At 36.7% G+C, this 18,337-nt stretch overlaps 1 protein-coding gene across 3 annotated transcripts in view; it reads left to right on the top strand.

Annotated features, from left to right (window-relative positions):
- USP3 (ubiquitin specific peptidase 3) overlaps positions 1-18,337 on the top strand; it is a 106,824-nt gene that overhangs the window by 20,125 nt on the left and 68,362 nt on the right. For 2 of the 3 annotated variants that reach the window (XM_043555224.1, XM_043555222.1), the window contains exons 2-3: positions 10,855-10,915; positions 14,535-14,666. In XM_043555224.1, the coding sequence (XP_043411159.1) occupies positions 10,855-10,915; positions 14,535-14,666 (193 nt within the window). Of the gene's footprint in view, positions 1-10,854; positions 10,916-12,022; positions 12,141-14,534; positions 14,667-18,337 lie in introns of those variants that run through there. The other variant, XM_043555225.1, reaches the window with a different exon arrangement.

The following is an 18,337-nucleotide window of genomic DNA, read 5'->3' as shown; positions in this document are numbered from 1 at the left end:
AAAAATTAAAAAAAAAAAAATAAATAAAATAAATAAATTAAAAAAATTTTTAAATGACTTGGCTTAGTGCATTGTATTGGATATTGGAATACCCAAGGTATATTTTGCTTGATTAGATTGGTGAGCCATCATATAATCTCTGTTCTAAATACCTTTGAGTTGAGTGTATTTCAGTGTGGTTTTGACACTTAAGTTGTTTCTGTACTTAAATATTTTATCTGTGTCATTAAGTTATTTAAACCTCTTTGCACATCTCTCAAAATGTACATCTAAAATGCATTTGCTTTCTAAATACAGTATATTTCTTTTACATTGGATATATAAAATTTAATGATTCTGACATTAAGGTGGTTATTGTACTTCAATCAATTTTGAAATAAACTTCTTAAAATTGACTTTTACCTCTTTCATTTGATGTTTTGAGTATTATAATTTTGGGTCAGATATAGGAGGGGTTTCTGAGGGATTTTTGCTGACTTTAATGTGACTTATGTATTTGAATTTTTTTATGAAAAAGAATTGTCAGCTGCAATTCCTTTTTTTTTTTTTTAATTTTTTTTTTCAACATTTTTTTATTTATTTTTGGGACAGAGAGAGACAGAGCATGAACGGGGGAGGGGCAGAGAGAGAGGGAGACACAGAATCGGAAACAGGCTCCAGGCTCCGAGCCATCAGCCCAGAGCCTGACGCGGGGCTCGAACTCATAGACGGCGAGATCGTGACCTGGCTGAAGTCGGACGCTTAACCGACTGCGCCACCCAGGCGCCCCAGCTGCAACTCCTTTTAGTGAGTGTAAACTAAGGGAAAAAATTCTGAGAATTGGTACTCATGGTATATGTGGACATATGTTAACTGTATTATATATAATAGCAGCCACCAGAATTAACCCCTGGCAGCCATTTTATTCTTTTTAATACATTTTTGAGGGAAATAAAACTGACAGTTACTGGTGCTGTCTCTTTGTTAGGTCCTTTGCTGTGCACTTTGTATCTTTTGTCTTAGGAAATCTTTACCATAGCCATGTGAGGTTGAGGTGGTGTTTGTCCTTTATTCCAGATGAAGAAGCTAGCTCTGGAACCAGCCTCTTAAGGTCACAGAATAAAACAATGGTAAAGCTAGAAGGTAAACGTAAAACTGCTGGTTATGAAGCCCATGCTTGCTTCATTAGGTCACATGACCTCTTAACATGTTTATTTTGAGTCTTTAGAACAACAGCTACATTCCTATAAGGGTTAACCTAATCATTTGGTGTATTTTTTGTGTTAAAGAAGGAAGACTTCTTTTGGCAGGGTTGAGTCAAGGGCAGATGATCAAGGCCTCTGCCTAGGTTCAACCCAAATGATATAGAAAAGAGTTCTGGCCATTGTGCCCGTCCTTTTCCTCCTCCTTCTTCTAGGCTGGCCATGCAGCAATTTTCTCAGAAATCCAAGAGAAGAGTGTGAGTACTTCCTCAGAAATCTTGGCATTCTAGATAGGATGGGGGGGGGGGGGGGGGGGGGACTCTTGATCCCAGCTAGAAAGGCCTGGGATCAGACATTGCTGAGTAAGGTAGGGATCAAGTCAGGCTGGCTGAGGAGTATGTTAGAACTCTTAGAGCAAAGATAGAATTGGAAACAGAGATAGAGTATTCATTCATAACTATTCAGTTTTTCCAATCGAACCTTCAGTAAAATCTGAGGTTACCCAGAATGCTTATTAAAGAACATATTCCTGGGGATGCCTGGCTGGCTCAGTTGGTTAAGCTTCCCATCTTGGCTTCAGCTCAGGTCATGATCTCATGGTTCGTGAGTTTGAGCCCCGCTTTGGTCCCAGCACAGAACCTGTTTGGGACCTTCTCTTTCCCTCTCTGTCTGCCCTCCCCTGCTTGCTTGCTCACTCTCTCTCTCAAAATAAATAGATAAACTTAAAAAAAAATAATCCAGAGAGACCCCCCCAAAAAAAGAAGGATAAGCTCTTGGGGCGCCTGGGCGGCTCAATCAGCTAAGCCTCCAACTTCAGCTCGTGTCATGATCTCACAGTTCGTGGCTTCGACCCTGCGTTGGGTTCTGTGCTGGCAGCTGGAGCCTGTGCCCTGGTTCAGATTATGTATCTGCCTCTCTCTCTGCCCCTCCCCTGCTCATGCTCTGTCTCGCTCTCTCTCAAAAATAAGTAAACATTTAAAAAGAACAAAAAAAAAAAAAAAAGAAAAAAAAAGAAAGTTGGACCCTTAACTGACCAAGCTACCCAGGCGCCCCGAGGCTTTGTAGTTTTAAAGGAGAGAAAAGGAATTCTTGCAAGTGTCCATAACACTTCCATAAGAATCTTTATTCAGAATTTGGGGTTGCTATGGGAATAGTGTTTTTGAAATTTGAAGTTTGTTTTTATAATATAGGACAACATTAGAAGTGATTTTTGTGCTCAAATAAGAGTTAGGTTGTCTTATGGTAGTGACAGCACATCTGGATTTGAGTTATTAAAATATTGAGAGGATATAGAAAGAACCAGTCCCAGAGATGATGGCAGTTTAGTTGATGATAGACCACCATGTCTTTACTCTCTTACTACCTCTATTGCAGAGAGGATAGTCTAGCCTTTATATAATTTTGATTCCTATGGGTAGAACCTTTTGAAGGTTCCCATCCTCGCTTCTCTTAAACAATGTCAATCATTCCAGTGAGTTTGGTAGGTGTGAGTGATGGATGCTATATCACTGATAGCTCTCTTTCTAGATGTGGTTTTCTGGTTATCTACTGCTGTATAACAAAGCTACATGTTAATAGCTTAAAGCAACCATTTTATGTTGCTTATGATTTTGTGAATCAGGAATCTTCTTCCAAGATGGCTTCTTAATTCACATGTCTGGTGCTTCTGTGCTCCATAGTCTCTCTCCCTTTCCCAACCCCTGATCCCATGGTATCATATTCTCCAATATCTCTCCATGTGGTGTGGGTTCTCATAGTACGTTGGTCTCAGGATGATCAGACTCCTTAGATGGTGGCTGGCTTTTCTAAGAGTAGGCATTCCAAGTAATATCAAGAGTAAGCTGTCAGTTTCTTAAGGTCTGGACTTGTAAATGGATACAGAGTCTCTTCTCTTATATTCAGTTGATCAGGGCAGTTACAGAGCCTGCCAAATTCAAAGAATGAGGACATAGACCTACCTCTCGATGGAAGGAATGTGAAAGTATTTGTGGCTATCTTTAATCTATCACAGGGCCATTAAACAGGAGAGAAGGATTATGAGAAATACTGAACCGTGACTTTACCAGAAAACAATTTACTTATTTAATGATTCAGGAGAGATTAATGGATTGCTAGTCTTGAATAAGAATGGGAGTGAGCAGGAGAGAGCTGCCAGAAGGAGGAAGGTAGAAAAGGTTCTTATGGGGCAAAGTGGAAAGGCGACCAAGGTACACTTTGCTTCATAATTGCTTTCCCTGCCTTGGCCCTGAACTCTTTGTTCTGTGATCTTGGCCTTGAGTCCCTCCCTGCCACTTCTTTCCCCTTTGGATTTGATGCTCATGCTTGGTGGTCATCGTCGTCACCATCATCATCTTCTCCTCCTCCTCTGCACCCTCCTTCCTCCCTCCTCCTCCTCTCCCTCTAGTATTTGGACCTCTGCCTAGTCTCCCAGACTCTGCATTGGCTTACTCCTTTGGCCCTTGGCACCTCCCATTGCTTTTTAAGAGGACTCTCCTATTTCTCTGTTCCTTGGGAACCCGATGCCCACTCCCAGAATGAGCAGCATTGGGTGATGGGGTGTGACAGACCATGATTTTGGCTGTGTTCAAACTGCTCTGGCACCTTTGGCATTTGATTAGTATAGCTGGATTTCTTCTTTTCTGGACTACATTGTGGCCCAGTTCCTGCTGTCTTTATGTGACTTTACCAACTCTTTTCCCCCAGTGATTTCAGAGGATTCGAGTTGAAGATAGGAGAGACTTCAGAACTTGTAGCATAGAATAGGCTTGTGAACATATGGTTCAAATAATATTTATGGTATAAAGAAGATTATATGCCTTGCTCTTAAATATCTAAAAATACATTAGTTAGAGGGTAAGCTGGTTTAGTCCTAGAATATTGTTCTACTTACATTTACTGGAATACTCATAGAATTTTTATGATAATACTGCTCTGTTCTTCAGTTTCACAGGGAATAACACTTTTACTATTGACACTTTTGTGTAATGTGTATGTGTGTGTGTTTTGAATAACAGCTGCAAAAATTTTGTTTTCACTGATTATATTTTTACAAACCCGTAAGTTGTAGTCTTGGATTTTGATTTAATTTACCACTCATGCTTAATAATTTAGAATTAAGTCTATTTCATTAGCACAACTTTGTATTATCAGCATCTTTAAATTTAAGCCATTTAAAAATTTTACTATACAAGTAGTAATGGTTTCTGAAAAACTTCAAACACTGTAGTAGAAAATAGGCCCATGTGGCTCCAATCCCCCATCCCGTTTGTTTTACATAACCACTAACAGTTATATACTATATATCTTTTCAGACTTTAAAAATTCCGTAAACAGGTATATAATATACACACGGAAACACATAGTATAAAATCTTTCCAAAAATATGACAACCTTCTGGACTTACTGCTTTATAGCCATTCATGCCTTCAAACAGAGTTTGATTTCCAGTTCTGTCACTTACTAACTTAGCAAGTTACATAACTTGTCTATGCCTTAGTTGGCTTATCTGTACAAAGAATAATATATTCCTTATTGGATTTTAGAGGATTAGATTAAGTAATATTCATAAAGTGGTTGCCATGGTGCCTGATACATAGTATGTCCTAGATAAATATGAATTAGATAAAAGTGAACTTGCTTTTTTTTTTATTTTTTTTTTTTAACATTTATTTATTTTTGAGACAGAGAGAGAGCATGAACAGGGGAGGGTCAGAGAAAGAGGGAGACACAGAATCTGAAACAGGCTCCAGGCTCTGAGCTGTCAGCACAGAGCCCGACGCGGGGCTCGAACCCACGGACCGTGAGATCATGACCTGAGCCGAAGTCGGACGCCTAACCGACTGAGCCACCCACCCACCCCTGAACTTGCTTTTTAAAAAACCCGTATTGTGGATGTTTTCTTATGGCCTGGTAATATTTTTAGAGTGCTACACTTAAAAAATTTTGTGTGTGTTTGGGGGGAGTAGTGTTCTGAGTTTTACTGTCATAGCAGCGTGTTTGTCTATAACAGTTTTATACAGTGATTCCATACACTTACACTTCCTACCCCTTACTGTTGAAGTGAGTTGCTGTTACTGATGGGCGACGTGGTGGGAATGTGTTCGCCTCTCAAGTGGTGGGAGGCAGGAAAAAAAGCTGAAAACCATTGGTTTAGAATTTTATACTACATTAGCAATTAATCCTTGTGTTAGGCCTTCAGATTAGGTGGAGAGTAGAGTTGGGAGACTTCTGCCTATATGGGAAGATGACATTGTTTCATTTTTTTCCTTATATTCTTTGACTAATTTTATGATTAGAGAGGACATGCCTATCGCCTAGTCTTCATTTTACAATGAAGAAATAGACCCAGAATAGTAGTGATGGTCTCAAAAAAATTTTTTTAAGTAGGCTCCATTCCTAGCACTGAGCCCAATGAGGGCTTGAATTTATGACCCTGAGATCAAGAGTCAGACACATAACCGATTGAGCCACCCAGACACTCCTGATATTCTCAGGAGTTCTCTGGTTCTAGTAATGGTAGAACCAGGACTAGAATCTTGGTCATTGGATCCTCACCTTTCTGAATTCTTAAGAAGGTAAAGAGCCTCACTTTGAGTTGAAGCAACTAGTGAGTAATGGATGCACTATAGGTGGCTTGCCTGTCAGTGCTGTATGCTTGAACTATTTTGTGGGTAGAAACAGTGACTAAGTTGTATCATAAGCATTGGTGCATGATGTTTTATTAAAAACATTTTTAGAATTTCATGAGAGTTGTTGATAGGCTTTGAATATCAAATGTACTGTATATTATTAGGTTCTAGGTAGTGAATACTAAGGATATTGGAGATCAGTGGTTATGTGGAAAGAACGTTGTATTCAATGTGGATGCCATCTTGTCTTGTGAACGAACTCCTTGTCTTCAGAACACAAGCTGAAAACATTTGTGTGTAAATGACCCTTTAAGCACAAAATGGGCCCCTAGTTTTCTGCCTTTCTTTATCTCTTGATAAAGGAGCACACTACCATTCCTTTTGCAAAAGTAGTTAAGAAATAAAATCATTTTGGTCATAGATCACTTGGATGCCTTCCCTCTGCCTGTGTGCCCTATTAGTTCTCACCTCCTGGTTTCCAGGAGAGTTAAAACTTTGGGGCTTTTAGGAAGAAGATCTGGCATGAGCATGTTTTAGAGGCTGGTGCTCCTTCACCCCTCTCAGCATATGTGTTATAGCTTCTACCTTCTGGAGACTGGCTCTAGCCAGGAGAAGATCAAGACTCTCTACCTCCAAAAAGGCCCTTTTGCCAAACTGTAGAGATTGTGGCTGAGGTGAGAACAGGGCCAGAAGAAGGTTGTGATGCCATAGTTGAAGGAGGAGAGTAGAGGGAGCCTAGTTAGTACCAACCTCTGAGCTGAGATGCCCAAGCTTAGCTTATAGTTGGAAGAATCCAAATAAATTGGAGAGATTGGTGAAAGAAAGAGTAACTTTGAGGACATTTTATAATCTGAGTAAAGGCAAAACTCCATTTATGAGATCCAGTGACTCTGTCATGGCCAAGTGTAACTGAGAAATACACCACCTGACTTCCTTGCCTTGATATCACCTTTAAGTATAATTAGGTGTAATAAAAAGAGCTCTAATAAGTTCTTAGATTTATCTTTTTAAACTTCTACAAGTTTCTATCCTTATAACTGTTTCTGTCAAGTTCTAGCATTTAAGATTTAAAAAAATAAAACCTCTTCAGTTTAATATTTTTATTTTTCACTGAATAGATAGTATGAATATTCATAGCTTAAAAACATTTTTATTGACTCTGTGGGGTTGTGTTTTTTAAAAAAAAACATATATATATGTATATATATGGTCGACCCTTGATCAACACAGGTTTGAACTATGTGGGTCTACTTATATGTGGATTTTTTCAGTAAATATAGTGTAGTACTGTAAATGTGCTTTCTCATGATTTTCTTAATATTTTCTTTAGCTTACTCTTATATAACATACAAAATATATGTTAATGGACTGTTTATGTTGTCACTAACACTTATAGTCAACTATAGGCTATTAGTAGTTAAGTTTTTGGGGAGTCAAAAGTTATATATGGATTTTTGTGTGGGGTTGGGACCCTAAACCCTCCCTGCCTTGTTCAAGGGTCAACTGTATATTATTTCAGTTACATTATGGTTCATCTAGCATTTTATAGAAGAGCCTGGGAAACTTCTAATACTGTTCCCATGGAAAATATGTTCATCCTACAGATAAACTTTTGAAACTCATCTGCCTATAAATTGAGACTACCTTTTATAATAAGATAGTGCCCCTTAAGGTGATAAAATAAATAATTTTAAAATTATTTGTAGTGTTCGTTTATTCATGCTACGTCTTGTTCTCAACAACAATTGAAAGTTAGTTTAATGTACCCCTACAATGGGGTACATTAAAGGTTCCTTGTTTGGGAGTGCCTGGGTGACTCAGTCAGTTAAATGTCCGACTTCGGCTCACGCTATGATCTCATGGCTCGTGAGTTTGAACCCCGTGTTGAGCTGTGCTGACAGCTCAGAGCCTGGAGCCTGCTTTGGATTCTGTGTCTCCTCTCTCTGCTCCTCCCCTGCTCATGCTCTCTCTCTCTTTCTCTTTGTCTTTGTCTCTATCGAAAAGAAATGAACATAAAATTTTTTTTAAAAAAGGTTTTTAATTTGGATAAGGTATGTATAAATGGTGACTGTTCCCCAACACAGTGCAATAAGTGGCTTCAGAATGTCTCATCATACCCTATTCTCTATAGTTTTTTAGCTTTCAGATATTTTTTTGGTGTTAAAGTATTAAGCCCTCAGAAAGCACTGTCATTTAAATAGCCAAGACCAACCTTATTACTGTAAAGATTCATGTTAGAAGAAGTTAGGTTTCTTAACTTAGGAAGTGAAGTCTTTTTTGAGTTTTATTAAAAGGCACAGTCCCTTTTTGCAGTATTTCTGAAAGTCAATACTTTATTTTCTTTTATTCTCTTTCTTCATCCCTGTGTAACATACCTGTTTATTTACCTACTTATTTTATTGAGGTACAATTCACATAACAAAAGTAACCATTTTAAAGTGAAAAATTCAGTGGCATTTAGTACATCTACAGCCATGACCTCTATCTAGTTCTGAGACATTTTCATCATCTCAAAAGAAACTCTATACCCATTAAGTAGTTACTCCCATTTCTTTTTGCCCTAGCCTCAGGGCAAAATTTGCTATTTTAAAATTTGATATTGAGAAATTAAAAAGCTAATAAAACTTTTTGAGTTAATTGAGATGTTATAACACAAGATGTAGAATATGTTGTTCTAAATTCAACAGCATGCAGAAATGCATTTAATATGCTGACAGTGGAGAAATTAGTTTATAAAACTGTATGTTCTGTGTGTATATTTCCAACTATAAGGAGGAAAAAGGAATACTTCGTAGAAAACACACCAAAGTGATAGTGATATTACTCTAGATTTTTTTCTCATTTAAAAGAGGAAAAAAAGTTTCCATAATTAAAATGAAAACAAACTCTAGATAGTTAAAAACTTGGGCCTAAACTTACTGTTGTAATATAATTACTTATTTCAGGTTAATACTAAACTTCAGCAGCTCCCCCCACCCCCGATTGAGTTATGTGTTTCTTAGTATTTAATGAGAGAAAAAGATTTGCTGGAGGAACAAAGTTAGAGTATTCATGGTTTTTCAGTCCTCCAGTTACATCTCAAACCATGAATACCTGTTTTGAGTAAGCTGTGTTCTAATTTATTTTCCTTTAAAAAATATATACTTTAGAACTTTGTTTTCAAACTATAAAAACATCATACTCCTGTTGATATAAATCAAATACCATGGGGGTGTACAAATGAAAAGCTAACAGTCTCCCCTCACATATAGTCTTCTCATGTACCTGCCTATAATAATTGCTGTTAGTAGTTTGGCTAGAATTCTTCATGGCCTTTTGGTCATGTGGCTTACATGCCATGTATAATAAAATTGGACCCAATCAAGTAAAAACCTCAGATGCCTTCAGGATGGCCCTGGCAGTTACTGTAAAGGTGTGAATACATTAAGGAAAGGTAGGAACCTTGCCTGCTGAAGGAAATTTTACCACACAAAGCTTTCATATTCAAGAAAGGTTAGAGCCCTGTGCTGGCCAGACAAGCAGAATCCCTTGGGCAGTGTATCACTGTGCTTTCCTATTCCTTGCCCACCTCTTCCCTCCCATACAAATATAGAATGAATGTATGTCAGAGATTTATTTAACTCATTAATGAAGGAAACAGCAGGATGATAAAGCTGATTTTAAGAGCATTTGAGGAATTGAGTGCATGTATATATTGAAGAAAGAACATTGAAATAAATTGTTAAACTTGATGTAAAATTGGTTAATGTCCTATATAGTAGTAAAACCATTACTTTTGGAGTGTGCTGGACAGATACATCTCAAAAATCTACCTGTTTACCTCTAACTTCATAGAATTTGGGTCCTAATCAACAATAAACAGTAGTCAAACAGTGGTACTATAATTAAAATCTTTGGGAGGACCTCTTAATGCTTCATTACATGTTGAAAAGGCCAATGGTTCTTGATTAACTTCATTTCAAGTTTTGGTCAGTTTTTCTTACCAGCCAGAAAGGCCTGTTGTAATGTGTAAGGCAAGAATAGTACAATAAGGACCAGGATTTGGAGGAGCTTAAACTAGGAAATTTGAACTTTCAACAGATGTTTATTGAGTACACACTGTGTGCCAGGCAATGGATTTATTATACTCCTGACTGTGTGGTTGTGCCATGGTGCCCCTCCCATACCCCTAGGAGGTGGACTTATGGTTCTCAAGGGGTTGTATTATGGAGTCACCTGAGAAGCTACTTTTCTCAAAATACATGTGTTCTTTGTCCTCTTTCCCCACCCGAATGTAGATATCTTTGCCTGAGTAAAACATAGGAGTTTTGAAATAGCTTTGCACGTGATTTTTGTGTCTCTTCTTTTTGAAAATCATTGTTATGTTTTTTGGGCTTTTTTTTTAATTGAATAGGTAAACAGTAGGCAAAATTATAAGCAGTATTTTTAAAGTTTTCATGCTTTTCTTGCCTGTCCCATCCTTATAATACTTAAACTAAAATAATGTCCTGATTTACCCTCAGCAAGAATTATATGCAGTTGTCCTATTTAGAATTGAATTTCATGCAACCAAGACATTCATCTGGGAAGAGCTGGGTTTAGTCTTCCTAATTGTATCTTTAGGCTTTGTCTCTAACTAAGTAAACTGAAAGAATTGTCATTTATATTAGTATATAATCTGCCTGGCAAAGACATGTGATTAAAAAATTAGACTTAAAAAATGTTTTTAAGAGAAAATAGACTGTCATTAGCTTGTTGGAGACTGGTAAAAGTGAATAAGTAATAAAGGAAAAATGTATATGTTCTTAACTTGTGATTGAACTGTTTGAGTCAACAATTAAAATGAGCAGCTGCTGTGGACATGCATTTCAGTTCTTTTCAGTGTAACTTTAATTAGGCAGCCATTCTGTGTACATGCACTCACAAAGCAAGGATTTAGGATTTCAGTACACCTAAGCAGCCATGGAATTTATAACTTAATCACAGGATATGATATTACAGATTAGGGGAGAAACTGGGAAATAACATGATACAATTGGTATATTGTGTATTTTTCTTTTTATTAGTGTGCCGGTCCAACAAAAGCCCCTGGGTCTGTTTGACTTGTTCAAGTGTCCACTGTGGAAGGTAGGTGACATACTTATTACCTCACTACCCTACTTGATTTTTTCAATTTGCCTTTAAGCTTTATGTCAAAGTTTTATTGATTTGGATTATCAACACCATTGCTTAATCATAGTCTGTAATTTCTCTGTATGGCTTCCCTCTCCTAATACAGTCTATTTGCTCAGTGATAAAACTGAGGAAAATCTAGGGGGAAAAACCTTTGTATTGATACTCAGAAGAATTAATTTGATGATCAGATAATCTAGTAATATTTGATTAAAAAGATGAAATGAGAGAACTTCAAAATCTTTAAATAAAAGTTTACCTTATGGTTGTTTCTTAAACCTTTTAATAGGGTAAATTCAAGCATATGCAAAAGTAGAGAGATAATATAATTGAACCCCATTACTTTCATCACCCAATTTCAACAGCTGTCCATACGTTGCCTGTCTTATTTCTTCTATTCCCTATACCATGCCCAGCTTTACTAACTTTTGAATCAAATTCCAGTTATCACATCATTCTTCTGAAAACAAAATAACAAAATGTTTACAGATAAAGAGTTCCCTTTATTACAGATAAAGGAATCCCCTTGAAAATGATCTCACTGTGGAGTTCATTATTAATTGGTGTCTAAGATGTACCAACTGTTTCATTGTTCCATGAATACATTTTTTGTTTTACGAAAAACTCCCACCCCCACCCCCAATTCTGGTTCAAGCCTAGCTTTTCCTCCCCATTCTTGGCTTCAAAATGATGTTAAATACTTTGATAACTCTTTTCGTCAAACTCAAATAAATACCAACCTTTGTGTTCTTTTACCTTGGGCAGTAGCACATTTATTCCTATTGCTCTTTTAACTTAGAAAATCCACTTTGAATTTACTTAGAACGGGAAATCATACTGTCACACAGGTCGAAATATACTTTGTATTTATTAGGACTATTTCCCCATTGTTATTTTTAAATCTTCATTGCATGAAGAAAGCATCTATGTTCAGTTCACTTTTGAGTTTTTACATTTTGAGTCGTGGAATTGAGTATTTTTTTCCATGTACACTTAAAAGTACGTTTGGAAAATGTTAACTGCATATCTTAATTGTGGCTGTTGTGGTTTTGAAATCTCTAGGATTTGGGGAACCTGAAAATACTTTGTACAGATAACATTTTTTTTAAAAAAAGAAGAAAAGTACAAGCACTTAAATTCTGCACTTGAAGAGACAGATTCCTCTCCTAGATTTTGAGAGGTGAGAATTATAATGCACTAAAATTTATGTAGTTCTGTTCTCCAGTTGTCTCATAGTGCTCTACGACCTAAATCTTGAAGGTCATATGCCAGCAAAAAGACCTAACAAACTCGCAAAAATTGGAGAGATTAATATTCTTAATAGCAAGCAACAAACAATTCTCTTAAGTAGGTTTTGGAAAAACAAAATGAAAAATTTCTAGACTCTGCAGGTAGTCTGTTTCTAATTGCAAGCAGTCTTAAATTTAGAAATTTTACATAGTTTCGGAGAAATATGATTAAATAGATTAAACAGATAATGAGAGTAACTTGTGTTTGGTTCTTCATTTTACATAACTGATTGGTTAATTTTCTTTTATGTAATCCTGGGTGTTGATTGCCAAGGGTTCTGATTTTCAGTAATTTTAGGCCAGTTGTCTGCAGAAAGTCTTAAATTGAATATTCCTTCAACTAGAAAACATAGTTTGTCAGTAGCATATTTGATTTATGTAATTTAGTTGGCCTTCACGACATCATCCTGTTTATTTTTCAAATTTTTGTGATTGTTAGAAGTCTGTGATATATACATTGATGCTTTTCCTTCTTAGACCAAATTGTCCAGTTAAAATCTAATCTAAATGAGGGAAATACTTGTTTTTATGTTATTCATCTTATACGTAACTGTTAACTTCTGAGTGATATATTTGAATATTACCCAAAACATTGCTAATCTTAATGTCAGCAGTAATACACTTCCTACTTTTCAGTGATGTCTTACAGTAACCATTGAAACCTCTAGTACATTGAAAGACTATAGTGTGGTGGCTAAGTGAAGTATACGTACTATGTACAGATGACCAGTTTTCAGAGACTTAAAGTAATGCCTTATTATCATCATTCAGTACTGCTTTTTCTTTGATTTGGAAGGTACTCATTATAAATAGTAGTTGTGTTTCTCGACAGTATAAATTATATAAGCATAGGAAATTGAGGTAATTAGATGTTGAACCTATATGATGCTTTGGAATTTAAATATTGGGTGTTTCTTGACCTATGCAACGTATGTGCGTAATATGACCACTTTCTAAGCACAGAGGTTAAGTAACTCGTCTAAGTTCACGATGTCTAGCATGTGACAAGGTTACTTTTGAAGCCAGGAAGTCTAGTTTTTGAGCTTATACTCTTAATCATTATTTTATTTTAAAATTGCTTTATACCTTTGTGGACAGAGGACTCATATACACACAAGTTTTGGTTATGTTTACTATGATGAAAAAAACGGGAAAAAAAACATCAAAGTTTAAGGTGAGGTTGTAGTGCCTCTGATGCTTCCAGCTTTCCTGGGGTAGAGGCTGGACCTGAAGTTCATCCTCCCTATTTGCCCCAACTGTCCTACTTTCCCCAAGGTGAGTGTTGCTCCTAGTATAATTGAGATGCCTCATGACAAAGTGTTACTTTAATTCTCCGAGTATGTTTATTTTGGTACCATTTAAACAACATTTGTTTTGACTGAGTTTTCAATTAGGCCTTGCCTTCTATAAATCGACTACTGTCTAGGGACTGGGAAATTTTGTTTTATAAGGTCTTCACAGTACTGGTCAGTTACAACATAGTACAATATTTAGGTGGAGGTTGAGAGGAATTTGGGTGTACACCATACGCATTATTTCAGTTTCATTCTGCCTTCTGTAACACATTGATTTATTAAATCTGAGTTGGAAAGTATTAGGAGATTTTTATGAATATAGTTGACCTTTGATTGTCTTTGTCCATGTAAAGAAATAAGTTTATGTAGGTTTAAGATGATTTGTACTTTCTGTTGTTTCCAAACAAATGTGTTTCCATATGAGTGGAACTAATTATTTAGGCATTCGAATACAAGATCTGAAGCCATATTGATGAGAAAGAGACAGAAGATGATCTTGTTTCCATATCTAACTTTCACCTTTTATATTAAGCAGCAGTCCAGGCATAACCTATGGTCCTTTGGGAAGTGGTTGAGTGATTTAGTTTACAGAGTTCACCTTTGAGAACAACCTGAGTTGGGGGTGAGCAGTCTGAGAAAAGCTTAAAAAAAGAAAAAAGCTACAACAAAAGCATTAGCAAAGGGGTTGATAAGTGTAATGTCAATGGTATTGAAACTGATTTGCATAGATGATGCTTTTCCTTGCCTCACCCTAATCTGTGTATAATTAAAAGTTGACTGTCATGTTTGATTGTAAAAAAGCATATTTTAAGCACTCAGCTTAATAAATCACTATCCAATTGAATGCTTTTATAGGACTGAGTACTCTTAAAAGGAGGAATTCTTTCTCATTCTAGTTTGATTATCATCTGATTTTATTGTCATCTGCTACTATTTTAACTTCCAAAGTAATATTTGGGTTAAAATGAATTTTTATTTGGTTTTTATAAGGTATGTGAATGGCCATGCAAAAAAACATTATGAAGATGCACAAGTACCCTTAGCTAATCATAAGAAATCAGAAAAGCAAGATAAACCTCAGCACACAGTGTGTATGGATTGCAGTAGCTACAGTACATACTGGTAAGTATTAGTATTTTCTGGAAATGATATTCCTTACTCAGTGTGCAAATGTTGTCTCATTTTCCTTGCTCTCACCTCTTCCCCGTCGATCTCTAAACCAGTGCTGCTGCCATTACCTCCTTTTTGTTCTGTTAGGACTCATAGGGGATTGGAGCCATTAGGAATGCCTGTCCTTATTCATTCAGTTTTTACTCTGCATTGTTCCCTTCAACTTCTGGGCCTCCTTCTCTTTCCCACCCCCTCTGTTCCTTGTTCATCTCAGTAAACTGCAGGGCAATGAAAAGCATTTGTTTGTGGTTCTTTATAATTCTTTTTCTTGTTTTGTTTTTAATTGAAGAATATTATGATACAAACTTCTGTTAAAAACAAACAAACAAACCAAAAAAAAACAAAAAACAAAAAAAAAAAAACCAAGCGTATCCTTTTATTGTCTGGGTAACATTTTGTTATGTAATCTTAAAAATGTAACTTCTTTTTAAAAAAACTGTTCTGACACTCTCTCTTCTCCCAGCACAGATCCATTCTCTTCTCCTCCTCTGTAGATAAATGTTAAGGATTTCATGTGTAGCCTTTCAGGCTGTGTTTTGTTTTGTTTTGTTTTGTTTTGTTTTGTTTTGTTTTGTTTTGTTTTGTAAATATCACATCCTTTAAAATATTAGAGTCCCTGTTCTCTCTTTGTAATATAGTATACATATATGTTTCATATAAATGGCAATGAAAGAAGTATCGATTTTTGTGACTACTTAGAACTAGGTTATTTAGTTTACAGTAACGTTTAACAATTCATATCCATTTGTTATACTCAGAAGGTCACTGTTTTTGCAGTTTTTTTTTTTATTTTTTTAAATTTCTTTTTTTTCAACGTTTATTTTTTTGTTTTTGGGACAGAGAGAGACAGAGCATGAACAGGGAGGGGCAGAGAGAGAGGGAGACACAGAATCGGAAACAGGCTCCAGGCTCTGAGCCATCAGCCCAGAGCCTGACGCGGGGCTCGAACTCACGGACCGCAAGATCGTGACCTGGCTGAAGTCGGACGCTTAACAGACTGCGCCACCCAGGCGCCCCTGTTTTTGCAGTTTTAACTTCAGTGTTAAGCAAATGTTTGTCGTTGACTAGTAAATTATGATGAATAATTCTTTACTTGTTTTAATCAGTTTACTCTCAATTCAAAAGGTTTTTGACATTGAAGGGGGGAAAAAGCCATTTGAAGGATCCCTTTGGAGATTTTTTTTTGGCCATACAGCCCTTGAATGTCACATGAAAGCAGTACTGGACGCGGATGGGGATTTAAAGTCTAAATACCACTTTTGATTCACACTCTACTGAAGTTTTGTGCTAATCTTGTCTATATCATCCTTAGTTGGTTATTGTATTGTAGAAAAATGTCCATTAAAAGGAGGAAAGAATGGCTTCCCATTCTTAAAATTTTTACAGGTTGAACATTATTAAATTGTGGCTACTGAATAAATATCTTAAGATTTAGTCATTTAGACTACTGCTCTTTCGGTGGAAGATGTCCAGACCTGGAAGAGAGAGAAGCTGGAGGTAGATAAAAATAAAAAGTTTCAATAAAAATGAAAATCTTGGGGCGCCTGGGTGGCGCAGTCGGTTAAGCGTCCGACTTCAGCCAGGTCACGATCTCGTGGTCCGTGAGTTCGAGCCCCGCGTCAGGCTCTGGGCTGATGGCTCAGAGCCTGGAGCCTGTTTCCGATTCTGTGTCTCCCTCTCTCTCTGCCCCTCCCCCGTTCATGTTCTGTCTCTCTCTGTCCCAAAAATAAATAAACGTTGAAAAAAAAAATTTAAAAAAAATGAAAATCTTGCCGAGATTTTGACACATGGGCTAGTGCTCAGTTTATTGTTATTTGCTGTTGTAAAACACTACTTCCTATGAAAGTTAAGCATTAGCCAGGCTTTTAAAGTGTTCTCATTAGTTTTCCCTCTTTTCCTTCAGGACACTTACATACTAGAATGAGGTAGCTACCTAATTGACAGAACCATGTTTCTTTAAGACTATTTCTTTTAGTGAGTGGAAATTAAGATCATTCTTTAGGCATAATCTCACAATCATTGTTGTGAGTCAGATCAATCTATACATACCAGATATTGAAAACACACATTTTTCTTCATTTTCATTTAGCAGTGTGCATGAAATGTTAAATGGGGAAGTTTGGAAATACAATTCAATCTCTGTGTGCTATGTAAAAAGTTTGCAGTGGGTTTTCTTGCAGCTGGTAAGATTATGAGGAAACAGTAACTCTTTGAGGAAATTTAAAAAATTATCATAATGGAGTGGAATTAATATTCATAGGTCTATTTAAAAATATGTTGTATACTTCAGTGTCTTTATTTGTAAAAATACATTTGAGACTTTATGAATTTTGAAGGAATGCCTTTATTAACCAGAATTGCAATTTGATATGTTTTATGTTGGTATAATATGCTAAAGTACGTGTGGTTTCATGGCTGAATTGGAATTAAATGGCAGATGTTTAAAAAAAAATTTTTTTTTAACGTTTTTTACTTTTGAGAGAGAGAGACACACGAGCGTGAGTTGAGGAGGGGCAGAGAGAGAGAGAGGGAGACACAGAATCTGAAGCAGGCTCCAGGCTCTGAACTGTCAGCACAGAGCCCAACACAGGGCTTGAACTCACGAACCATGAGATCGTGACCTGAGCTGAAGTCGGACACTTAACTGACTGAGCCACCCAGGTGCCCCTTAAATGGCAGATCTTGGGGAATATACACCATGGCAGAGCCTTCTTGGCCAATTGCCAGTCTTTTGTGTGAAGTTATACAGAGCTGCAAGTGTATGGACGCTCAGAGCTTCTGAAATGTAGGAAGGGAACTGCATCTGGTCACATTACTGTATCATTTGGGGGTTTAAAAACAAAATGCCAGGGACTCACCCTGTAGCAGGATTACATTGATGCCTTAAAAGAAATCTGTGATAGTTGCAAACTGAGAAAGCTGTACTCTAAATGAAGTTTCCTCATACCTCAGTGTGATTAAGAAAGAAATGAAAAAGGATTTCTTCTTTCTGTATGAATGTGTGTGTGTTATTTTCTAGTACACTTCAGTAATTTCACTTCAGTTTATAAATTTTCCTTGCCCATAAGTTTCTTGTGGTTAGACTCAGTGATTTGCTTCGTTGGTAAAATATTGGTGCATTAGTTTTAACTTTATTATTATTACCGTGGTCAAAATCTTTTTACTTTAGTTAATGTTAAAGCTCCTTTTCCATGTGCTCTGTACTCTAAAGAAGTTGAAACATGCTCTTGAGAAACATGCCATATCTTTATTTCCCCTTTCCAAGAGTCCCTGCCCTGTCTTATCTTTGCATATCCTTCAGTGAAGTTAACCACTCAACTCTCCCCAGTCCCTCCTCCCAGCTTCTATTGTAGCTAGATGTAATCGCTCTTAAACTCATAGTTCTTGGGATACTTGTAATTTCCTGCTGTGCATTAGGTTATTTGTAAATGTCCTTGGTGACTGCAGGAACCATATGTCAGATAATCTCTTCCACGCTACTCAGTGTCCGGTGCAGAGAGGGCAGTATATGTTTGAAGGTTTGTATTTTGTTACGTATCTTCCAAAAATGGGGAAGGTTACATCACATCTATAATATCGTGTCCTTTGGTCATTTTGGAGGACTGAATAGCCATGGAAAATCT

Source organism: Prionailurus bengalensis, chromosome B3, assembly GCF_016509475.1.
Source record: "Prionailurus bengalensis isolate Pbe53 chromosome B3, Fcat_Pben_1.1_paternal_pri, whole genome shotgun sequence".
NCBI classification, from domain to species: Eukaryota; Metazoa; Chordata; class Mammalia; order Carnivora; family Felidae; genus Prionailurus; species Prionailurus bengalensis.
The sequence above is the reverse complement of the archived record's forward strand: the minus strand, read 5'-3'. Positions and strand labels throughout refer to the sequence as shown.